General features: G+C 40.1%; 2 protein-coding genes across 4 annotated transcripts; both read left to right on the top strand.

Annotated features, from left to right (window-relative positions):
• Nucleotides 1–36: 36 nt before the first annotated feature.
• Nucleotides 37–21,766, top strand: septin5a (septin 5a). Of its 2 annotated transcripts, XM_023414448.2 has the most exons (12): nucleotides 37–176; nucleotides 321–334; nucleotides 13,998–14,088; nucleotides 14,461–14,547; nucleotides 15,967–16,090; nucleotides 16,250–16,384; nucleotides 16,608–16,725; nucleotides 16,871–16,972; nucleotides 18,772–18,868; nucleotides 18,974–19,109; nucleotides 19,250–19,352; nucleotides 20,491–21,766. In XM_023414448.2, the coding sequence occupies exons 1-12, from the start codon at nucleotides 131–133 to the stop codon at nucleotides 20,551–20,553; spliced, it is 1,116 nt and encodes a 371-aa protein (XP_023270216.1). In that variant the 5' UTR covers nucleotides 37–130; the 3' UTR covers nucleotides 20,554–21,766. The 2 variants fall into 2 exon arrangements, with proteins under 2 accessions (XP_023270216.1, XP_023270215.1); XM_023414447.2 differs by lacking the exons at nucleotides 37–176; nucleotides 321–334 and adding an exon at nucleotides 12,166–12,519.
• Nucleotides 21,767–22,851: 1,085 nt separating this feature from the next.
• Nucleotides 22,852–24,982, top strand: gp1bb (glycoprotein Ib platelet subunit beta). 2 transcript variants are annotated; one of them, XM_023414450.2, is made up of 3 exons: nucleotides 22,871–22,919; nucleotides 23,568–23,678; nucleotides 23,792–24,982. In XM_023414450.2, exons 2-3 carry the CDS (start codon nucleotides 23,652–23,654, stop codon nucleotides 24,425–24,427), a joined length of 663 nt encoding a protein of 220 aa, XP_023270218.1. In that variant the 5' UTR covers nucleotides 22,871–22,919; nucleotides 23,568–23,651; the 3' UTR covers nucleotides 24,428–24,982. The 2 variants fall into 2 exon arrangements, with proteins under 2 accessions (XP_023270219.1, XP_023270218.1); XM_023414451.2 differs by lacking the exon at nucleotides 23,568–23,678 and having other exon boundaries at nucleotides 22,852–22,919.
• Nucleotides 24,983–25,969: the final 987 nt, after the last annotated feature.

The following is a 25,969-nucleotide window of genomic DNA, read 5'->3' as shown; positions in this document are numbered from 1 at the left end:
CATCTGTCAGCTCAGCCCCGCCCTGCTGCTCTCAGTCCGGGGTTTGGAGGCGAGGCGAGGCGAGGGGCCGCTTTCTGTGAGCCGTCGCTTCAGGGGAAAAAAAAAACATCCAGGGAGGAGAGCGGTGAACATGACGACCAACATCAGGTACAAAAGCCGGATCCCGGTTAAAACAGGTGAGAATGATTTCTGGATTTATTTACTGTTGTGTATATATTGAAAATGAATGTAACGAATGCTTCATGTTTCTGTCTCTCTGGGCGTCGCTCTACATCCCTGCACCTGCGCCTCCTCTTCATCCATCCTGTAATGGCCAATAGAGGACAGCACGGAGGTAAGAGACGTCATTTATTGTACTTATTTTGTATTTTTAAGTGCGATTGAAAATGCATATTTTACCATAAGCTATTGTCAGAGTATACCGTCGCACAGCAGCACGGCAGCATCAGCTAGATTTTCATTTCAGATCTCACATATTTGCGTTTGTTTTGTCGATGTGCGCGTTTGCCTGTCAGTTCAATAAAGGCAAGATGCTGTGAGTGCGGCCGTGCCATCACTGGCTGATCGCTGATCGGCACACTGACAGGCGGAGGGGGTGGGGTGGGGGGTTGGATTTCATTTTTAGACGCATATGTGGAGCAGGCCGGCGTCACAAGAGGCGAGCAGCCAACATGGTACCCGACAGACAGCATCCTTCCTCTCCATCCTCCCCTCCGTGGCTCTCAGCTCCCTACGGAAATATTAGCGATTATCTGTCATTGAGTCGACCCATCGGACTGACCTAATTGTCAACGTTACATCAGCACGACTCACGATTACAGTCTCTGCTGTTGGGCTGCCTTCAGTGAACCCTTCCCGGTCGTTGTTCAGCTGAGAAACACAGCTGCCACATGAGCCCGCAGGGGAGGTCGCGTCTCTCATGACCCCGGCCTGGGCCTTCCTCCTCCGCCTCTTCCTCGTGGCTTATGATGGTGTCTGATGACAGTAGAGGAGTATGTGCATGTGCTCCTGAGTGACTGATTCATTCAACCTGATAAATAGAGTCCATCAGCATCATGATTGAAGAGTGCGTGATGGAGCAAAAGTCTGAATAATAATAATAATTTGAGGGATAAAGATGAAAGAGAGGAGAATAATTTCTGATGCAAGAAGAACACACCTATATGGCTTTATAATAGCAATAGCAATACTGTACTTATACACATTTCTACACATTTAACACTTATGGAACGTTTTAAATTTATATATACTCAGCATGGAAGAAGCACTCAGATGTAAAATAAAAGTAATAAATAAAAGTAATACCACAATGCAGAAATACTCGCATAAAAGTCATACATTCACATTTTTTATTAAGTAAAAATTACAGAAGTATAAGCATATTGGCATATACTTAAAGTACCAAAAGAAAAGTACTCATTATGTAGTATGCCCCATTTCAGAATAATGTACTGTATATTATATTTAATATATTATAATTATTGATGCATTAATGTGTATATCATTGTAATGTTGCAGCTGACAATGGTGGAGCTAAATGTATTTACTGTAGCCCATACTGCTGGATATCTTGTGAATGTCCCCTCAGGGAGCAGTGAAATCTCATATTAACCTCAAATAACACATCATTTCTTATTTGTTGATTGTACTTAGAATTATTCGTCTAAATCTGCAAAGTAACTAAATATTTAAAATAAATGTGGCGGGGTAAAAAGTACAGTGTTTGCCTCTGAAATGCAACACTTGGATAAATGTACTTAGTGACTTTCCACCACTGTATGTACTGCATAAGCATTTATTCTTGCCAGTTTATTAGGTAGGCTACATCTAGCTAAAACTAATGCTGCTTAATACAACAGCCCTTAAAAAAAAAAAAAAAAGATTATGAAATGACTATTATAATGATCAGTTTTTGCTTTTGTTGACACCGTTTTAAAGAAGTGTTGATTTATTGTCATGGTCATTTTGAAAGCTGTAGTTGGTGATGCTGTCGAACTGGATTGTGTTACGCTGAGAGGTGTTATCTAGTCTACGCTTATTAGTATGAATGTTGACTAGATATTAGAAACACCTCTCAGAAACAACACAATGCAACTTGAACAGCACCACAAAATACAGCCTCCAAAATGACCAATGAATCAGCCCCTCTCTGAACTGAATATTATAACCTTCATGAAAGAGGATTCATTGCAGGACTGTTGTGTTAGACGGTATTAGTTTTAGCTTCCCAATAAACTCACAACTATGTAGATTCACATAACATCGCCCTATATTCACATTTTCAACTTTGCACCGAGAGCTTCCCTGAATCAGAAGAAACAAGAATAAAACATTCATATAATTAATGTTAAAATATCTGGAGCAGGTCGGCTTTGATGTGTCTTTGATCAGCGAGACCGATCATCACAAGTAAGAGTCCTGCACTCACAATGATACTGATAGTAACATATAGTGGTTCACTCGTGTTCAGTATTCAGATTACTATACAGCTTTTACACCTTGTGAGTTTTGTTGTTGGCTGTCATCACTTCTTCACTCCCACATACTCTACTGCATCTGACCCTGTTGGACGCATTGAGAAAAACATCTCATATTCTGGACCATCCAGGCTGCGTGCGGAGGAGGAGGAGGAGGAGGAAGAGGAGGAGGGGAGCGAGAGAGAGAAGGAAAACACTGTAATCAGGCTTAGTATGACGGATTCAGTGATTAGATCATAACTGCTGAGAGAGTTATAACTGATAATTAATCCTAAATCAATATTTTCACAACATTTCCCTCCTCTCTCCTCTTCCTGTTTCCACATCTCTCTCCCTCTTGTTGCGTTTAGCTCCCGTCACTTCCTTCGCTGTGATATTGCGTTGCCAGGCAACAGTCTTTTTTTTTCTTTTCTTTTTTTTTAACTATAAATCCGTATCCATGAATTCTCTGATACGAATGTGTGGACGACAACATCTGACCTACCCACAATCCTGTGTGGTGATTATTCTGTGTGTGGGTGGATATTCACTGAGCATTTTTCATCTCAGACACTGACAGAGAAAATCCCAATCACAGATATATCAACATTTGGCAGCGACACGTCACCTTGATACAGTGATGCACTGAAGGATCGAATGACGGATGTAGCACCTCTAAAATAATAGGGTCAGCGTTGTAAAAACATCCGGTCAGCAAATCAGTCTCACCACAAGGTCCATTAGTAGCTGGTTTGGAGCCATTTTTCTGAGCAGTTCTCATCCACGTCAGCTTAAAATTCAAAACTAGTTCATTCTTGAAAGGCAATCTTTCCACAAGCTTCATTAGTAGCTTATCAACATCAGATTTGTTGCCAGGTTGTAGTTTTTTCCAAGAATCTTACAATCAGGCAAAAGAAAACATGATAGAGGAGGCACAAATACAAGCTTCTATTCCAACTGGAGCCTCGGCAAACCAGAACGTAATACAGCCACAAATACACTTAGAATTTACTTAATATTATATGTTTAATGCTTTATTTACTTATAGTGCGACAGTGTAACATTCAGTCACTGTAGCCACAAGCAGCAGTTACAGGATAATGGTACGTTTACATAGTCTAACAGCAGCACAATTTAACTGCTGGGCATTAAATTGAGAAAGGGGTTTTTATAGTTTATTAATTCAACTTTTTGTTTGTAAGAGGAAGAATGTGTTATTTTTATCAGCCTTTTAAGAGATATCCATTCTCTGCTGTTCCTCGTACTTACTCTCTTTGGTTGGTTGCATGTTTCCAATCTGCGTCAAGTGTCTGTGAAGAAAACGTGTCGTGAGTTGTACAGATTGCGAAACACTCTCACACAAATATGTGATTTTGGCCAAAATAAACAAAATTTACTTGGAAAAAAAAAAAAACCTGGATTGCAGCTGAAAATTAAAAATTGCTCATGTAACAGTGTCAGGTGTAAAGGCACCACTTTCTGATGAGGCACTTTTTATCAAAAATTTATAAGTGGAACTCAACAGCTTTATTAATTATTGATAGTTAATTCATTAATGCTTGATATATCAGTTGTGGGTCTAGATCAAAATCATTTTAATAACAACTTATTAACATTCACAAGTACAGACTTTATGGTTTGTAATAAGAAAACTTTATTTTTAACATTTATAGTCACTAACTTTTACCTTAGAGAGTGATTACTATAACTACAGACTAGACGGCTCATTAGAAAGTGGGACAGTCATGCTGCCAGAGACACGTTTCACTGACCTAAAACCTAAAAGTTGCCGGTTATAACTTTCCTTCGAATAAAGCGTGCATTATTAGAAAGTGGTGCCAGTTTGCAGGTCATCTTGTGGAAACATTATCAAACCTTGTTGTCATCACTGTCTGAGATGACAGTTGAAACAGGTCATCGACACATTACACACCGGTTTCTCCCCCTTCAGCGAAGAACAGATGTTGAGTCAGATGCATTTGCGTCCGAGCACGTGTGTCACTTCACTTCAGATACACTCGACCCTCCCTTTACTCTGCCTCTTGGTCTTTAAACACACTCTCGCTGCCACAGATGGGACTGTCACCGGCTCCCAGTGAGGACCAGCTGCAGAGCAGGAGTAGGCGCATCTCGGGGGGGGGGGGGGGGGGGGGGTATTGAAACTGGGGATTTGAGCCCCCTGACATTTTTTCATTTTAAAGCTGCAGCCAAAAGCAGGTTCGGGTCACCAGAGTGTTGGTGCTTCTTTTAAGTTGCTTTATGGCTGCAAATAATATAAATAAATACTATAATAAATAAATATCTCACTTTTTATTAACAATTTTTGTATTAGTTTTGATACAGGACATGATACATAAACCATTGGGGTTTAGTAAAGCAGAAGAAAAGCAACAAATGAGTCTTCAGTGGCATAAAATAAGAGTATAGGCCAATAGAAATAGTACACAAATAAAAATAATTGAAATTTCAGCTTTATTTGGCCTTATTGTGTCTTTATGCCTTCTTATCCCTGTTCCGCTTTATCAGTGCCTTTGAACATTTTATCATCTAAATGAAAGAGGAAATATCTGGAGAAGGGAGGAAAGACAGAAATCAAAATGAGGAATAAGAAACAACAAACTTGTTATACGGGTAGATGAAGCTTTTTACAGCAGAATCGCACACGTGAGATGCAGAAAAGAACCAAAAGACACTAAATATACAGCCCTATATTAGACCGCTCTGTGTAATCCTTCCACCTGTTAACATAACATATGACACACAGCCACAATAATCCAATTTAAACACTGTGAACCCTTAAAAACATATAGGATAAGGCCCCCTCTGTCATATTTGAGTGTGTGTGTGTGTTTTTCCTCTGTGACAGTTGGTGTCTTTGTTCTTGTTCAGGTTTTTGAGCAGTTTCTTCCCTGCAGTGTGTTCATATGCACATACTTTCATTTAGTCATGCTGCAAACATGCAAGAAATGCCAGTGATCCAGTAGAGAGAGAGTGTCTCTCTCTCTCTCTCTCTCTCTCGCTCTCTATGTGTAGTTGCCTTGTACCTGAAGCAACTCAACTCCTTTTCTTCTCTCATGTACATCCTGGGTTTCATACATAACAGTGCGGTGCTCGTCATGTCTCGGTTCTGCGTTTTCAAAAAGCTTTTGTGGAGTGACCCAGATAGTGTGATTCCTTGAAAAAACCTTTTTAAGTACTTGGTTAACCTTGATATGTTTGGGATTACAAGTTCTTTGCTGTTTCCAAAGAACTTGGGAGTCTGAGCAGTAATCCAATGAAACAAATGAAGAGAATTAAAATTATTTCATAACCGTTCTCAGTAAAATTAAGTGCAAAAAATCTGAATTACTCTTTTATTAATCGCATACAAAGATTTTTTTTTTTTCCTAGAAAACACTGAAACCTTTCATTTAATTCTTATTGAAGCATAAGGTTGGTGTTATTCTGTATTATTGAGATTGGACGTTTGTTCTTGGCCTTGGAAGCAGTTGAAAAAAGAAAATAACTCAAGGTCCACTTACTAGCTTGTTCTGGGGCTTTCAACGGCATCACATGGTCTTCAGCAGATTGAGTTTGTGCAGTTTTGATGGAACTGATTTCTAAAATGTTCCTTGATTTTGAGCACCCTCCGGACTTCTTCTCGTTCATGCTTGAAATTTGTGCTGACAAAAAAGGACAGTAAGTGGACCTTGAGTTCCGATTGTTTTGCTAACTGCTGCGACTGCAAACAACATACACTACTACTAAACACTAGCACACAAACTAACAAATATTCAAGGACAGTTTTACTGTTTAGCTGCTGAGTCAGCCTTTAGCCACTAATTATAAAACAATCTACGTTGCTCATGTTCAAGGAAAAACATGTCATCACTGCAACGTAGTCTAGTTGATTGATGTGTTTCTGGATGATTGCGCAGCTCTGTGGCACAGAGGAGTAAGATATATGGAGCTTATACTACTTGTTTGTGGGATTCCTTTAAGTTCCATCCTTCCTAAACACTTTCTTTTACCTCCTGTCCTGACAACATTTAGCTGACTCAATACTACTACTAATTGTTCATGGATACCATTCAAGGTTATAGCCATGCTCTCACAAGTGTCCATTGTCACTGAATAGGCGGACGCTAAAACTGGCCTCCGATAGCCAAGTGTTCTTCAGTGAAGCAATTTTATTGTTGCCTGAGCAATTACATGCTGTCAGATTAGCATGTTTAAGAACCGAGTGCACGCAGGCCTTTGCATCTCCAAGGAGAGAAAACACAAGAGGAGGGAGGAGGCCAGGGGCTCAGGGTCCACTTATGTTGTTTTTATACCCCTCTCCTTCTGTCCCATTCACCCCCACCCCTCCAATCACCCCCTTATCTCTCCCTCTTACCCTCTCTTGCCTCGCTTGCTGGTCGGCAGGCAACAACTTAGAGGAAGCATTCAGGGTTAATGGTGTGAAAGTGTCAGCTGGACGGCTGGGAGATGCAGAGAAGTCATCAGTAAAGGTCACCGCTCTCTAGTGCTTGATCGCAGGCCGCCTGGCTGACTTACGCTGGGGACACACCACATGATTTTAAGACCAGTTATTACCACGATTTGACCATTTGATGACTGATCTTGGAGATCATGACCAGTCCGCTCTGTTCTCAGGTAGGGTGGACAGTAACTCGCACATGTTCACCTCAGGATGAATTGTATTAACTTCCAGTTCGGTAACTTTTTGCTGAAACATTTCTGCATTCTGACTAAACTGAGATGGTGAAAATGGTAAACATTCAACCCTGTCTCCTAGAAAAAACATTTCTTTACAAGTGACCTGCAACAGCAAATACATTTTGGAGAAAAACGTAATCCTGTAACATATTTTCTCCTGTACAAAGCACACAACTGTCACACCAGAGACTGGGTTTCGCATTCAGAGTCCTGTCTGTGGTTAGGTTTCAGCAACAGAAGCAGCAGGTTACTGAAAAGATTGTGGTTTCGGGTAAATGTAAATACATATGTTGTATCTGGCGTCACTGTGAGGTTTTTCTTTATTAAACCAAACAACAATCTTTACTGTAACCAAGTGACGTCAGTGCCCATAATAAATATGTAGCCTAATAATGCTGTACTCACTACAAATAGATGTTGTACTGCAAGGAAATCAAATAGTTGTCTGTGAACGTTTTACTGATATGTTCAATATCAGCGTATTCGCAACTTAACAATAGTTTCTATATCCATTAATAGAAAATCTTGATCCAGTTGCATTTCCGTTTCCCAGGAAACAATTTTGCTTTTGCAGTTTAGTTGTATAGAAATGTAATTTATATAGTGACTGGTGATCGGTGACTCGTGTTTGTATTTGTATGAGTATGTTAGCTTGAGTATTTAGCTCAAAGCACATCTCCACAGTCACCAGCATGGTAGTAGACCTACAGTAATTCACTTACATGTTCACTTATAGAGATTTTTAAATCATTTTTATAATCTGTTCCTTTTAGGAGGCCAAGAATTGCATATGAAATCTTTAAAGTGAGATTGTAACGTTTGAAATAACACCTTCTTCCTCGCTAAGAGGAAAAGTTGAATTTATAAGGAATGAAACACGTCCTTCTGCTACTATTACGCTACTTTTTAGTGTTAACGCTGACCTTTTAATGTTATTTCTACTAGAGGAAGATAGTTCACCTGCACACATTAGGACACGTCACCATGGATACTCAACATACATTATCTTGTATAAACAACCTTAAGCAGTGGACCTGTCTGAGGTGATCCTGTAGTTTGAACAGAAATCTTAACCCAGTGTGTTTAGCTGTGATAGTCTGAAAAAGTGTGACGGCGAGTGTCTGTGCTGTGTTGTCTTATCACTTGAAACTCCTCGGCAGTGGGGAGTGACGGGTACGCTGCTGGAACAGGCTCATTTGGATTATGTCCTGTATGTGTGTGTAACTGTATTGTGTGTTTGTGTGTGTGTGTGTGTGTGTGTGTGTGTGTGTGTGTGTGTGTGTGTACCCTGGCAGTGGAGCGGACTGCTGTGAGCTTTTGAGAGTCGCTTCCTTTAAGTCTACAACTTTGTATGAACTGAGAGGAAGAAGCTGAGCGCTGCCTGCTGATTGAGTGGCTGATCTCTGGACCTCTGCCTCTGCACCACTGTCCAACACACTGACTGACAAACAAACAAACACACACGCAGAGTCATAGTGAAGAATGACAGAGAAGAAGTCGCTTCTTCTACTTGTTGTTAGAAGAGCAACACATTACTGAAGCACAAAGTCAGAGACCACATTGAGTTCACATGCGCATCCTGCACATTTTCCACATCTTTTCAAACATGTTGTTGTCCACATTAACAGCAGTGGGCATCAGCAGCTGGTGCAGAGTTGATCTGTAGAAGTAGTACAGAACAGTTTTGTTTATAGTTGATCGAGAGAAAGTTGATGATCAGTAACAATTTACTTAATGATTAAAAATGCCAATTAAGTTTTGGTTTGTGCTGCTAAACTGTGAGGATTTTTCTGTCACTGAAAATTAGGGATGCAATTAATTGAATTGTTAAAATTTCCCAGAGGCCAATGTGATGTCTTCAAAAGTCTTGTATTATCTGACCAATATTTCTCAGTATATGACAAAGCAAATAATAAAATCCTCATATCTGAGTTTGGCAAAACAATCAATTTGAAGACTTCATCTCAGCCACAGTTTCTGTTTTCTGTCAGTTTTCTGACAATTTATAGACTAAACAATTAATACATTAAAACAATAATTTGAGATGAATTGATTATTATAATATTATAATCATTACTAAGGGAGAAAAGAAGAAGAGAAAATAGAAAAAAATAAGTATAAAAACATGGACACGAAGTGAGCAAACCAGAAAACATGAGGTTATATGATCATGTAAAAGCCAAAGAGAAGAACTGAGCTTGAAGATGATTTTTAAGTTGCCCTCACACATCATATTCTCCACATCTAGCTGGTCCTGATCCTTGCCATTAGTCCTGACTCATGGTTCGTCCTTAATGTCTCTGCACCTGCTGCGCTACGTCTCTACATACCCTCCATCTCTCTCTGTCTGACCATCTGGGAAGAGCCAGAGAGGCGAGACCGAGTTACAACTTTGCCAGCGTAGTCACTTTACAGCAGCGGTGATGAGTCTGACTTTAATATGATATACACTCACTCACATCTGGTGAACTTTGACCGTCTCCTGCAAGTTCTAAGCTCTAAGAGGAAGGACATGTTAAAGTAGAAGTGTGTGTGTGTGTGTGTGTGTGTGTGTGTGTGTGTGTGTGTGTGTTTGTTTGTATATATGGGAAAAAGAGACAGCTGGCCACTGACAAAGACTGAAGGTGGGGGGTTTAGCCGAGGGGCTATTGTAATACCATTTCAAGACATCTGTTCCTTTCTTCTATTCAGATCGACCCTCCCACCCCCTCCACAAACACTAACACACTCTTTCATGTCCCTCTACAATGACATAAACACTTCTAGCATCAGCACCACTGTGGCTGAGAAAACCAGGATTGTTTCTTCCCTTCAAGAGACATCAGAAATCCCAAACCAGAAACTTTTTTATCCTGAGCTCAGTCCTCTGTCTCCCTCCTGTGGTGTGGAGTGGGACTGTCACATCCTGTACGTGGCATCAGCACGGGGTGTGCCTAGTTTGGGAGAGAAAAGAGGAGGAAAAAAAAAAACCGTTCAGCTTCTTTTATTTCAAAGAGCGTTTAAGCTCTGCTGCCCACATCACGTGTGAGTCGGACACACCCACACATACACATACACACACACACACACAGACATCGCCGTCACATCTGGAAGCAATCGAGTCCAACCTCTGCCATGAAATATACCTCGTCCACCTCTACACACACACACACACACACACACACACACACACACACACACTGTTGGAGTAACCAGAGGAGACGACATGGTGACTGATTTCCTTTACATCCTTTTCATTACAGTCTAGACAAGCGCTTCGTAAACATTTTTAAAACCAAGGCACCCCTTCAGTTAAAAGTGACACTATGGATATCAGCTATAAGATTTTATTTTAACAACCTAGCAAAACAAACTGATTGATCGAGTGTTATATCATAAATTATGTGAATTGTGTGAACATCGATATTAAAGGAATAGTTTTGGGAAACATGTTTGTTCACTTTCTTGCAGAGAATTAGATGACGTGATTGATACCACACTCAGGTCAATTCTATATTACTTTTATTATAATTAATTCATGTCCAAGAAAATTAGAAAACAGCAGTTTTAATCTGTGTTGTTGAGTCGATTTGTAGATAAACATCAGCTTCAAAATAAAATTTCTTTTTGACAGTTGATATTTCTTTTTTCTTATTTATACTTTTCTAACATTAGTAGAGAACACAGAGATTTTCTGATTGCTGTGGACTAATTTAACTGTGTTTCAGTTTAATTATTTCAACATTTATTTATTTATTTCTTCCATCTTCCTACATTTAAAGATGTAACACAAAATGTCATTTGCTCTACACTTAAAAAGTTTACATGTACTTTTACTGTAGTTGAGTGTTTCGATTATACACTACATTATACTTTTATTAAAAATACACATGATGAGCTTTTAAAATACAACACTTTGTTAATGATTGAACCGGTGGCTTCCATGTTTCAAATGTAAAAGTAAACAGCTCCACCAAAGAGACGTTTCCTCTCTAAACCTTCAGATGGTTTCATTTAAATAACAGTTTAAATAAATGAAGAGGTCAGATTATATATAATACTTCACAAAAAGACAGATTAGACCATTAATCATCTCACTAACCCTTGGAGGGGCCTGTCCCCTAGATTAGAAACAGATTAGACTGTTTCACTTTATATAAAGAAGTTAAAAGAGCCTTACACTTCCAGCAGCTAAAGCACTAAAATGCTACTGTTGATGCATCAGTGTGAGCGATCTAATCAGGTGATAACATCAGTCACAGGGGATTCGTTTTGCAGAGAGTACTTTTACCTTGAGTCACTGTGATTGAAGTACATTTTGCTGTTGATACTTCTGTAGGAGTCTGAACGCAGGATTTTTACTTTTACATGGTTTTATTGGGACTTTTACTCAAGGATGTTTTGACTGTCACCTCATTTTTTTATATATATATTTGGTGAAACATGAATACAAATATTAAATAAATATTTAAAAAATTAAAAAAAAGTTCCAGCACCCTTGGTTTCTCTTTGCTTGATGCTGAGCCACCTCTGTTTAGTTCAGCGCACACACACACACTCACACACACACACACACACACTCACTAAACATCTGGATTGACAAGTTAATTTACTCAATAATCTGATAATCTCACTCCACAGGCCTATACTTGTAGCATTTGTGTCGTAATCTGTTGTTTCGTCTGCAGCTTTTGTCATAGTCAAGTTCAGACAAGTTCTTTATTGTGTCATATCTTTTAACACTGAGGTCAACACAGCATCTGTCCGTCTGTCTGTTCCCTCTCTCTCTGGTGGTCATTTCTCTCAGCACAGAGTTTTATTTTTCAACTGTCGGAGCTGGGGGGTGGGGGTGGGGGGGGGTTACAAGCTGAATGAATGAGTTTCTTTTAGACTTTCACTTCTTCCATCCCTGGCTTGTTTCCTCCCCCCAAAATTGCCACCTCTCTCTTACTCCCTCTCTCTCCATTTCCCTCCCGCTCAGTGAGAATTCCTCCGTACCTGTCTGAACAGGGAGAGTCGGATCGCCGTAAGGCAGCGGAAAGAAAGAAATACAGACAGAAAGAGGGGCAGGGAGTAAGAGAGGAAAAGGAATCAGGGGAAAGAAAGTAGGAGGAACAAAGGCCACATATTTAAAGAGCACAAACAGGAAAGAGGTGTTACAGAGACAATTTGGGAAAGGAGAGAGAGCGAGAGACACGTTTATCAAGGTCTTGAGTCTTCTAGTTTGCTGTATCCAGTTCTCTGCCAGGCTGTTTTTTAACTTTCTGAGACTCGTGGCTATTTTGGTGCGTCAGTGTCGGATTGGTTTAGGATGGATGCCATCATGCTGCAAGAAAAACTGGTGGAACGGCTGCTGTGCCCACGAGTGAGAACGGCTAGACAGAAGGTAAAGAGTTGGATTTATGGGACGAAATCTGTGCAGACCAAAGAGAGGGGAAGAATATCAGGGAATTTAAAAAAAAAATACAATTGAAAAATGTAGACACAGAGTTCAGGATTAGTTCAGAAATACATAAACAAGAAGCCCTCACACCTGTAGAGTCACTGCCAGCATCTTTTTGGTGTTATCTCTGCCTTTCTGTGGCGGTGTTTGAGCTCAGTTTGCTGTTGCAATAGTTCTTCATAGAGACGGATTCACTGTTGAGATGATTTGTCTTTCCTCCAAGTTTTTGTATGATTACTCATTGATTTATATGCAGCTTTCCTCTCTCTCACTGCTTTGGCTGTTTGGCAAGTATGTCTGCCATGCACTGATTGCACCACCTGTGGTTTTTTTGTGCGAATGTGTGAGTGTTTGTGTGTTTTTATAAATGCGATCCTCACCCATGGGGGGGGGGCTGTCGGAAATGCCTGTGACAAGTTATGACAGCGTATAAGGACGCTGACTGCGTGTTTGACTTGTGTCTTTGCAGAGTTGAAAAAGAGCTTTTCAGGTCTGTTGAATGCAGCTTGTGTCTGTGTGTGTGAATGCTCTCTGCGGGCCTCGAGTGTGTATTTATATCTACACATGTCAGCACGTAGTACTGTAGGGTAAAGATGACGTTCTGCCAGATGCAGCAGAGAAAACCTGCCTGACTGAGAGCTACTGTCCGACACAGTGAGAGACTGGTATCCTGTGGTTCTCTTTGTGTGTTTCTCGGAGAGATTTACTGGAAAATCTGAGACGCTGGTTATTCTCAGCTGCTCAGAGAGGAATGCTGCGCACGTGTTTTTCCATGCAGTTGTAGATTTTCTGTATTATAGCTCCAGTCTGTCTGTTGTGGTAATTTTATAGCATCAGTCGCTGCCAGATCCATTTCGTCTTCAGAGCCCATTACAGTTATTTGATTATTTGGCTTCTGTTTTCAGGCTGCTGTCTTTTGATGCTGTACAGTAGAGCTGAAACAATTTGTCGATTATCCAATTAGTTGAATTAATCAGTAACTTTTTTCTTTATAATCAATTAATTGTTTAAATCATTTTCAAGGAAGAGTGCCAAATAATCTCTAGTTTCTCAAATGTGAGCATGTGCTGCATGCGGTGGTGGAAGAAGTACTTTACTTTACTTTCATAATATCGCAGTGTAGAAATACTCAGTTACAAGTAGAAATCCTGCATTCAGTAATTTACTCAAGGAAATGTACAAAAGTATGAGCATAAAAAGCAGCAAATATTCCCGAATGAGGAACTGTAAATAGATAATATGTTTGCATGAAAAATGGTCGAAAAAGTTAAGCAATTATCAAAATAGCTGCCAATTATTCTCTGTTTAATTGACTAGTTGTTTCAGCTCTACGATAACTGTCCAATATCAAGTACATCAGTTGCATCAGTGTCACTTTCTTCCACAAAGCTTTAATCTCTTTCTTCTTTTTTCTGTCCCAGGAGAAACAATATGTGGGTTTTGCCACTCTGCCCAACCAGGTCCACAGGAAGTCTGTGAAGAAAGGCTTCGACTTTACACTGATGGTGGCAGGTCAGTTTGTAGCTGCAATGAATGTGCAAACATGACAGAAAACCTTTGTTAAAACTGCCTACGATTTAACATTATGGTCGCTCTGGAGGGGCGTTTCTAATATTATTCCCACCTTCATTGAAATGAATGTGGCGGACAAAATATTAGAAACAATATAATGCAGCAGCAGCAGCAGAAGCTGCAGCCTCTAAAATGACCATTAAGTTGAATCAACACGTCTCTGAAACAGTTTCAACACAATCTGATGGATTTGTTGCAGGGCTATAAGGTTAGCTTTAGCTAAGTCTACATAAAAACTGGCAGCTGGATTATGTTGTTCATGTTGTTAGATATTCACAACACATTATAATTATCGGTCTATCTGTGTTGCAGGAGAGTCCGGTATGGGTAAATCCACCCTGGTCAACAGCCTGTTCCTCACAGACCTCTACAAAGACAGAAAGTTACTGAACGCTGAGGGTGAGTCTTCATGCTATGTATCATCTCTCTGTATCAGTCATGCTGAATGCACTGCTCTGTCAAAAGCCCTCTGAGGTCTGGTATTTATGTAACACAGACCCTTACTGTATATTTAATCAGGTCACGTAGCTGCAGTGATGAAATCTAGTTTCGTTTCAGACTCTTGCTCAGAATAAGATACTGTAAGTCTGTGGATATTTGATATTTGTCTTATTGTTAGTGCAGTAAATCCTATGAAAAGACCAACATGAACAATGAACTGATCCTGCTAATGAGTTATTCTTGTGCCATATGGGCTCCATTGTTATCTATAAATTATTAAAAACACACCAGGGTGAGATTATGAACATGAGCTGTGTAGTTTAATCTCATACACACCATCCTGCTGCTGTTAATACTCAGTAGCTCGACTAGCCAAGTTTGTGTGTAAAGTCACTGCTAACTTCTTATTAACTACACAGTCATTTCAGACCAGTTATTCCCTAAAAACAAATAGCTAAAGCTAATAGAGACTTTAGAGACGTGTAAACTGTAGGTATGACTTTCAAGTATTCTTGTATTCAGAGTTACTCAGTCATTCAGTCGAACCATTCTTGCAAATGATTTTGTTCTTTGAAATGTATTGTGTTTTCCCCGAGAGATGTAATGTCAGATTTTCCCAGTTGGTCAGATTTATTTGATATTAGCTTACCTTTTTTTACACTTCACTAAATGGCTAACATATTAGCAAGCTAACGCTGGTTTTTATCAGTTGGTTCAGTTAGCAACGCAGCAGTTACACCTCACACTTACACAGTGTAAATCTCTACGCTGTAGCTAGTTTCTGTGGTGCAACCTTTTTTAATTTAGTTAAGTATAAACATGATATAACAAGGATAAGTTTGAACGCATGAACAGCTGGTGCAACTGCCTGGGAAGCACCTAACGTGTATTAATCCATCACTGAAAATAGTCTCTGTCAAGTGCCCTGTTTAGTCCTGTTTGAGTAGTGTCTGCTAAAAACAACAGTGACCAGCTGTTTTAGATTTTTGTTTTTTACATTAAAGTATATATTCATGACCTGTTGTATCTTCAGTAAGGGGCTGAGAGCGACAGACAGAGAGCAGACATTAGAAAGGATTGAGAAGCATTGTTGACTTTGGTCTTTTCATGTTTACAGTAACAAAAATATAGAATATCAAGAGACGTATCCTTTTGTAGAGCAGCTTTGTAATAAGTTGAAGAATGTCCATAAATCATGCCACTGTTGTTTAAGTGAGAGAAAAGCAGTCAAAAACCCCGAATGACTCCATCAGGACTCATTTTGCACCATTCACTGGCTTGTTGGACATTATCCCTGACCTGCTGTTTCAGCTGTTTCACCTCATTTTCCCTCTGTCACTAACTTTCTTACTCCTTCTCTGTGTCAACGCTCTTCAGAGCGTATCAACCAGACAGTGGAGATCATCAAACACACCGTAGACATCGAGGAGAAAGGAGTCAAGCTCAAGCTGACCATCGTAGACACTCCGGGGTTCGGAGACGCCGTCAACAACAACGAGTGGTGAGCTGGAAGACCTGCTGCTCTTGTGCCTTTGTGCCTGGTTCGGTTTGCTCGCGTGAATTCACAGTGCCTGGAGGAGTTGCTGATGTAGTGTGTGTGTGTGTGTGTGTGTGTGTGTGTGTGTGCATGTGTGTGTGCATGTTTCTGTGTGTGTTCTAGCTGGAAGCCAATCACAGACTACATAGATCAGCAGTTTGAGCAATACTTCAGGGATGAGAGTGGGCTGAACAGAAAGAACATCCAGGACAACAGAGTGCACTGCTGCCTCTACTTCATCCCTCCATTTGGCCACGGGTAATAACACACACACACACACACACACACACACACACACACACACACACAGTCTGAAGTCAGTTACTAGGTGGAATAGCACATCCTGACAGTGACGACAGATGGAAACAGTTCACCTTTTACTGCAGATTTTCCTCATGGAGTGAAAAATGAAAACTGCTTTGATTTGGAGTCCGTACATAACTTTACTCTCCTGCTCGCTCTGGCTGTTTTCCCTGCACAGGCTGCGTCCGGTGGATGTCGAATTCATGAAGGCTCTGCATGAAAAAGTGAACATAATTCCACTTATTGCAAAAGCTGACTGCCTCACGCCCAACGAGATAAAGAAGCTCAAAGACCGGGTGAGTCCCAGACCTGGAGCTCCACAGTGGATTCAAGATGTTTGCTGTGTGTAGTTGGATCACTGTAACACTTCCTCTGCTTTGTCTTTGTGTGTGTGTGTGTGTGTGTGTGTGTGTGTGTGTGTGTGTGAATGTGTGTGTCTAGATACGAGAGGAAATAGACAAGTTTGGGATCAAAGTCTACCAGTTCCCTGAATGTGACTCCGATGAGGATGAAGAGTTTAAACAGCTGGACAAAGAGCTGAAGGTGAGTTTGGACCTTCAGACACCCGTCATCATTTACTGATTCACTGTGACAGGAAGTGACTGTACCTTTGGCTGCAGATTGTGAATTTGAAATTGGTTAACAATAGGCAGCTCATGGCTCACTTGGATTCTTAATTTATCATATTTGTGAGTTTTAACTTTATTTTATTTGTCTTCTCATTCAGTTTTAATCCTCTTTCTTTTATCTTACATCGCTGGAATTGTTTTATCTCTTTATCTTATGGGTTTCATTTTATTTTGATGCCCTGTTGTAGCATCCTGTAACTTTATTTAGTTTTTTATTTGCACTACTAAAAAGATCATTATTATTGTCATTATTATTAATGGAATAAACATTAAGATTTAGAATGATAACATTGCCGTCAGCTTGATTTACGGTTATTTGTCCCAATGAAAATTTGTGATATTTTAATTGCCTTTTTAGTCAAATAACAGTAACATGGTTGTGGGAGATATGGGATGTGACGGCACCAAAAATTTGTTCATTCTTGATCTTTTAAAAAGAAGTTGGACAAAACAATCTTAACTTAGGGTCTCCTTAATGACTTTGCCCAGGGCTTTCAACCCATGGTCTTCCTCAGCAGGCCACCATGTGACCTATTTAAGTGTGAAACATCATAACATCAAACAGTGTCAAACTTTTAAGGAAGACCAGGAGATGAGATGGAAAGCTCACCTACATTTGAGTTTCCTCAGTTACTACTAGTGCTAAATGCAGATTTGTTGTGCTGAGATTTTAAGATGTAAATATCATACCTCCCCTCGGTACAGTGAAGGTGGACAGAGTTTTGTTTTTTGCTCCTGACATGTGAGAAACAGAAACATGTCTTTGTCCCCATTACACTGGATAATCCACAGGCTTCACTGTGAGCCACTTTCACAGGGATTTAACCTTTGGTGGAAAGCAGTTGTTGTGAAAACGAGGTCTGTGGATTATCCAGAATAAAGGCTTCAGTATGTTTCAAATCACCCATGTCATACCATTGTGTTTACATGTGTACTGAATGACCTCAGACAAAGACGGGGCAAAGAGTCCGGCCGTCAACAGAGTTCTGTGTCCCTTTTATTTCTTATTCTGTGTTTATTGAACAAACGAGCAGAACAGTGGCGACTTCAGAAAAGTCTCTGCTGTGTGATGGAAGGTAGTTTTGTGAAGAACATAAATAGGGACCTTGAGTTCAAACCGTGGCAAACGCTGCTTGAAGCGGACATGATCGTTGGATTATCTATTTTGGATATTAAAATAAAAATAATGCTGTTGACGGTGCTGAAGTTTCACACGCTGTTCGTCAGTCTGACAGACACATTGTTTGAAGCTGACTGAAGAGGCCTTCACTGGGCGTTGAGTTAATTTATTCACTGCTTTGTTTAACAAATTATATTTTCTTTCAGTGTATTGAGTCGGATGCAGAAATCTCAGAGATCTCAAAACCTGGGCTCATAAAACTAGATTTACTTACATGACTAGAGAACATAGGTTAAGAGAACATGGATAACAGTTGTGCGCTCTTAAATTGAAACGTAGCAGCAGCAGCAGCAGCAGCTCACAGGCGATAAATGATCATTCATGCTTGTGAATCCACTGATCAGCTGGGAAAATCAGTGCTGAGAAAATAAACAACAAACAGTGTTTTACGTGTCTCAACAATTACAGTCACGCTTCTCTTGAGCTGCTCATTGTCCGTTTGTGAATGTGCATCAGGGCACAGCTTGCTCACTCAGCTTTCTCCGGGTAGATAAGTGTTAAAAATAAATACACCCTCATGTCTCTGTGTGCAGGAGTGCACCCCGTTCGCTGTGATTGGCAGTAATACAGTGGTGGAGGCTCGAGGGCAGAGAGTGAGAGGAAGACTGTACCCCTGGGGGATTGTTGAAGGTATGTTCATGTGTCGTCTGTCTTTGCAGCTCTCATCGGCCTGAGTGCAAATCAGACACCGTTTGAAATGTCACAACTTACACATATACGTGTTTCTTTGCTCAGTGGAGAACCAGTCGCACTGTGACTTTGTGAAATTGAGGAACATGCTGATTCGGTCACACATGCACGACCTGAAAGACGTAACCTGCGACGTCCACTATGAAAACTACAGAGCGCAGTGCATACAGGAGATGACCAGGTATGTGTGAGAAATAAAATGGGTGCGAGGCTGAAATGTTTTGTAAACATAACTGCTGACATATACAGATTTCAATACAGATTTGTCTGTTTCACCCCCCCCTTCTTTTCTTCTTCTTCTTCCTCTTCCTCTTCTCTCAGTAAACTGGCTCAGGACAACCGGATGGAGAGTCCCATCCCCATCCTGCCGCTGTCCACTCCAGATGTGGACACCGAGAAACTAATCAAAATGAAAGACGAGGAGGTATGACACAGGTTTTTTTAGAGGATGGAACTGTTGTTCTTGTGAATGTGTCTTGCCTCTGATATCGCTGACACGTAGTAAGGATTAGTCTGTGCTTCAATCCCTGCACCTTTCACCTGTTGAGACACACTGTCCCACCCACTTAGGCCTTCGTGGTGCGACTTCAGGTGTGTTTTGGTCTCAGTCCAATTATGCCTTGTTTGAGAGCTCTAGTTCTCCCGAGCCTATCTGTGCAAAGCATTTTGGGATCTTCATATAACTGCAGCAGCGGTGGCCACAGAATTGGTTCAGACTTGTGTGTGCGGCTCCAAATTGTTTTCCACAAAAAACCTAAAGCGTGTCCTCTCAGAGGAGAGCAGGGTTGTGACTGTGTTATTTTTGGGCTTGAGCACAGAAACGGGGGGGGGGGGTAGTGTGTTATCAGGTGAAAAACGCCCTTATGAGCCTCAGAGGTTGTACCTCCCTGTCTCGGTAACTGCACAGTTGGCTGCTGACTGTGCAGAAGAATGATTGCATTGAATTCATTCGCCACTTAGAAAAGAATTCATATAGTTTGAACTCTCATGTCTGTGTGTTTAAGTATTGAAGCTGGAGTCAGGAGCTGTTTAGATTAGCTTAGCATAAATGCTGGAACAATGGGGAAACAGCAAGTCTGGCTCTGTCTAAAGCTGATAGATCTGCCCACCAGCACCTTTAATGTTCACTAACTAACATGTTATATACAAAAACATTCATTTTTGGTTATAGCAGAAGGGAGGTTGAGATGTTTCAAACCTTTGTAACTGTACAAACTTTTCCACTAGACAGAAGAGCCACAAGGTTGCAGGTGCATGAAGTAATTCAATATGCATTATCTCCCAATATGTTGATCTTTTCCTTTAACTCAACAAACAACAACAACAGACATAGTACCAGTGCAAATATGAAAGATCTAAAAGAGCTTTAAAGAGATAAAATACGTTTCTTCTTCTTAAATAATGGCATGAAGCATGAAATATCTCCTGATGTGTAAAGAACTACCTCATCACGTCTGAACGCTTCATTTGTGGCTTCATGTTGAAACTCTTATTAACTCTTAAAACCAGTCATGATCTACATGCATGAGTTTAACCCTCCTAACGTTCGTCTCCACCTGCAGCTGAAGAGGATGCAGGAGATGCTGAATAAGATGCAGCAGCAGATGCACGAGAAAGACCAGTGACGTCTCCCGGAGCAGAGCAGAGCTCCGACGCCACCTGCTGTTTCTCCCCTGAACGACAGTGAGACCTTCAGCCATTGAACGATGGATATCATGTGTTAGTGGCAACTCTGGCAGTACATTTATCTTCAGTTTGGTGCTTTGTATAGTTCGTCTGCCTGGAAGGTTGTTTTGTCAGAGGGTTTTTTTTCTCTGAAACTATCCGTTTGCCCACTTTGAGCCCCCCCTGCTGTGGTTTAACAGTCTTAACATATATAATATTAATGCGTAATTTAAATTACTCAGTGTATCTAATTTATAAATGCAATGCTAGACTTTTTGGATATTCCGTCAGGGTATGAACATGTGTGCTATGAGATGTTTTGTAAAGAGATTTAGATTCTTGGTGATGTTTAGGTTTGAACATGGATATTGTTTTTTATTATGTTTTTGTGTGTGTGTGTCTTTGGGTGTGCGAGTGTGTGTATTACATAAAATTCCCTTTGATATCACCAGGTATCCGTCCATAAAAGTCCCATTTGTTTGACAAAGCTACCACAGTGACTTTTTATTTTTATTAAAACCCAACTTTTGCTCTTGTTTGTTTGCTCTCTGATCCTCATAAATACCTTCATGTAACATTTTTTTACATATGGCAAGTCAAACTATCCTCTTCCAGCAATTTTATATGTGCTGGCTGAGCTGAAAATGCACTTATTGCCAGTGGCTAACTGTGAATGGAGAGCCTTTGACATAATGAGAGGGTTGGTGCATGCGCAAGCATGCTGCCATTACTCATATCCGCTAACTGCTGTCGGCCTATTTTTACTGCTTTATAGCCGATGCCCTGTGCTTGTATTAAAATGCATCATGACCTACAGTATGCTTTGTTGCCACTATGAGATGGTAAAAATAGATCAATAATGAGGAGTAAATGCTGTGTTTCTGCTTCTGTTTTAAATCCCCCTCTCCATGGAAGTAAGTTATGCCAGTGAAGATGTGTGTCCTGTTTGTGAGTCAAGATTGCTTGAGCGTGTGTGTGTGTGTGTGTGTGTGTGTTTGTGTGTGTGAGTGTGTGTGTTTGTGTGTGTGTGTGTGTGTGTGTGTGTGTGTGTGTTTGAGTGTGTGTAGACTTCGCTGATGCTGAGGAACAGTACATATTTTGCCTGAAGGCTGTGAGCTCAGCCTGTGCCCAATTTATATAAAGGTGTGACAAATAAACCCTTGTTTCTCGTCAGTCTGGCTTCACTGCCTATCTATTGTCTCTCTGAACTTTATGGTGTCGAACATTACGTTCCAGTGAGCGCAGCACAACATTTTCTGTCACTTCCGGATGTCAGAGTCTGAACAGCAGAGCTCAGAGCTGGAGCCTCTGCACGAACATTATCTGCTGATTCATGTTTATCTCCTGCAGACATTTTTCCTCTGCACTGCACAATGTATCTTCTCCCTGCCAGTCAATGCAGATACAAGCAGACATAACATTCATATGAACAGTGGTGGAAAGTGCATTTACTCAAGTACTGTACTCAACTACAATTTTTTTAGTACTTGTACTTTACTTGAATATTTCTGTTTTTTGCTACATTTAATTTCCACTCCACAGTTCAGAGGCCAGTATTGTACTTTTCACTCTGCTATATTTATTTGCTGACTAGTTACTTTGCTGATTCAGATTATTAATGCAAAGCATAATCAACAAATAACTTATGATGTATTGTTATAGGTTAAGCAGGTTAATATTATCTAGACCTTTAAACAGGAATGTATCAATAACTATAATCCAATAATATTGATGAGTAAATGTACTTGTGTTGTTATAATTTGTTGTTATTCTGCAGGTCTGTAATTTCTCCTGGTAAAAGTCTCCTGAAAATAACTATGTAATTTTGTACGTAATATAGGTAAAATAGAAATGATTTTTGAAATAACTGCTCCATTTAAACCCAAGTTAATATTCAATCATATAATCATTTATTATTGGAAACTTCGTTCTTTAAATATGTTGAACTGTGTGCTTGTCGAAAGACAAATTTCACATTTAATTGCATGTTTCGTTGAACTGCTGACTAAACCACTCATTATATACATTAGCAATTAACTGAAAGTTTTGTCTCTGTTTTACCTTTATTTGGTACCAAATTCAATTTTTCTTTCCATCAAATGTTCTAGCAAATTATTAGGAAATTGAGGACTCATGAATTTAAGTTACTGAGGCACTTTCCATATCCTTGTGCGTGTACTGTACGTGCGTGTGCACAGGCATGTGTGTGTATTCATATTTGACAGAACTTCTTTATCAGTGAGTGCCAGCTGCACAAACACACACTATCTCTCAGAGCGACAGTAAGAAACGCAGTCCTCTGTTGAAGACACACTCAGCACTGAAGGTAAGTCCCTGTCCTCTGACCTTGTCAAGACTCCTCTGTTCTGTAGCTTTCATCATATTATTTACACTAAAACAGGATGACCTTTGACCTAAGTTCTTGCTCTCAAAATATCCAGGCACTTAGAAAGCTGTAGACTGCATGGTCTGACCTCAAGGTACTGACATCACAAAATTGTGGGCATGAAGGGAAGCAGGAGGGTTTTTACTGTCAATGCACTGGACTAACAAAACAGAGAAAAGAATATGTGTTGTAAAATGGACAATTTGTGCTTTTTGTTTTTTGTTGTTATATGAACCCATAATGCTGTAATAATACTATGTTTTATGGAAGTGTTTGGTTCTAAACTTGTGGTACTAAAGTGATACTATAAACTAACTATAAACTAGTTTTAGTAAATTCAGTAGTTCAATCGACTCAATGTACATAGAGTGACCAGAATAATTTCACAATAATCTGCACACTTTAACACTCTTTAAGTTGTAACACTACAGTCATCTTATTACTGCAGGACTCTTGTTGGATTGTATTAATTTCTATTTTCACATAATTTTAGATCCAAACAGAGAACGCATGTCCATTAATACACTTTGCTATTTATTGACTTGCATGACAGTTATCATTTAAGGGTTTATGTTATATTCCTTCCAGTAACGGCTGAATGGTCTTTTTGTCGAAGCCTTGAGTTGATACTCTGCAGTGAAGAGCCAGACACTAGATGTGGGAGTAGTTGTAATGTTCCTGTACCTACACCTTCAAATGGTATCTGCCAAATATTTCAACCTTCAAGACATAAAAAATGGCTGCTCACACACAATGCAACTAATCAGAGGTGACTTGGATGAATCTCCTCTCCTCTCCTCCTCTCTCTCCAGAGATTAGTAAACATGAAGGGGCTTCTGCTCCTGTGTCTGCTCCTCCTGTTTGGAGGTCAAAGGTCATCAGCGTGCCCCCACCTTTGCTCCTGTGATGGCGGTCACGTGGACTGCAGCAGCAAGTCTTTCACCTCCTCCTCGCTGCCCACCAGTTTCCCTGCTGGGACCACCGAGCTCCGTCTCAACAACAACCTGCTGACCGCCCTCCCTAACGGGCTCCTGGATGATCTGACCTCCCTCCGCTCTGTCTCCTTTCATGGGAACCCCTGGGTGTGTGACTGTGGCGTCCTCTACCTGCGAGCCTGGCTGCTGCATCACCACGCCACCGTCACATTGAACCCGAGCGTCAACTGCAGCTCTCCTCCCGCATTGAGAGGGCGGCAGGTGATGTACTTAACCGAGGAGGAGATCCTGCAGTCCTGCCACTACTGGTACTGTGACCTGGCTTTGGCCTCGCAGGTGTGTCTGCTTGTGTTCGTGTTGGTGCAGGTGGCTCTGCTGGTGGCTCTCATCGTGTTCCTGAAGAAGTTCGAGAGGCTGTCCAAGGAGGCGAGGAGAACCACAGAGGAGAGCTTCACAGCCGGGGAGAGTCTGAGGGAGGAGGAGTATGTACCTTTAAAGGACAATAACATGTGAGATGGAAAAAGACTATTAGACGAAAAGAAGAAAAAGAGCTTTTTATCATCTGCACACTGAGAGAAAATGTCAGTCAGATTACATTGTTTTTGTGTTTCAGAATATAATTTCAAAGTTAATTTTTTTATGCACAAGCAGATGACACAGGAAAAACCACAATGAATAAGTAGGGAAACATAACAAATGCAGATACTTCCTAACAGGACATAAGTGGAGTGGTTTGTTAAATAATGTGAATCACTCGCGACATCACCAGATCACCACCTCCTTCCTTTAATTTCTAACTCATGTATGTCACTTATACTGTATACCACTGGAGAAGAGAGTGAATAAAAATAACAAATAAAAAGAGTCAGCACTCAGCACTGTAGAGTTTTGAGGCTAATACTGATATTGTCCTTTCAAAGTAAGAATTTCTTTATCTGTTGGACAATGCTCATTTCATTCAGAGAAAAGGAGAGGCGCTGTAAAATGCAAAAAAGTGTGGAAATGCTTCTATGCTGTTTTGCAGTTGTGCACAAAGAGCAAATTAAAATGTCTTTCTTTTCTGTGTTTGACAGCTTCCATCCTTTTTTCAGTGACAACATTTTTTTTCTAAGTGTTATCTCTGAAAACAGGAAGCCCTCTTCCTCTGTTTCCTGTGATGTATTCATTTAAAACATTAGAGAAGATAGTAAGGATCAGGATCCCTTTAGTTTGGTTAATAAAAAGTTGGGAACATTGGAGGCTTATGAAGTGTAATTTACAGAAATAAACTTGTCAGGTCCCTGTGGTGGCCTTGTTATTTACCAGCCAACACATATGCTTGTTCCTATGGGCTTGCATCATAACCTTATTTCAGTTGATAATATTGGTATTGCATGTTTATTCTGTGCACAGTATAGATCAACTTAGTCATGTGCATATGGACAGTAACGTCTACACACTTGTACTCATTGCACTCATTCCCAATTAATTTATTTTTGTTCACATGTCAAATATACCACATAATCATGCCACATAATGATCACAGGAAGAAACCACACAGGCCCTTTCTACCTTGACCAAAACCCATGTGACTAAAACATCAAATTCCAGCTTTCTTTCTTCAAAGGCCCATGTGGTTGAAAAGCTGATAAATGATAATAGATGTAACAAGTAACACGTTTCCTGTACATAATCAGCACTTTGACATTTTTTTTTTTTGTGGATGTGAGTCTAAGATGTGAGAAATTGTTATGTTTGAAATACTTAAAAAAATGTTATATCTGTATAATAGCTGGCAATTTTATATGTTTTTCTGATATTTTATCACTTATTTCAAGTTATTTGGCATTCTTTATTAATATATTGAGTAATTTGTTAAATATGCGGGGGAAAAAATGTATTTTTGATTGTGCCATATTAATGCTAATCCTACATACAATTTTAAATACTTCATTATGGAACAGCATTCTGATCTTTTAGACACAAAACAAATGTGAAAGGTTTAATCAAAATGTATTCACAGTTCATGGCAATACTGCATATTTCTTTGTTAATATACTCTCTTAATCAATTTTA

This window comes from Seriola lalandi, unplaced genomic scaffold (assembly GCF_002814215.2).
Source record: "Seriola lalandi dorsalis isolate HSWRI2012SDOR001 ecotype SW California unplaced genomic scaffold, Sedor1 jcf7180002054529, whole genome shotgun sequence".
In the NCBI taxonomy this organism is placed as follows: Eukaryota; Metazoa; Chordata; class Actinopteri; order Carangiformes; family Carangidae; genus Seriola; species Seriola lalandi.
This window is presented reverse-complemented; position numbering and strand designations above follow the sequence as displayed.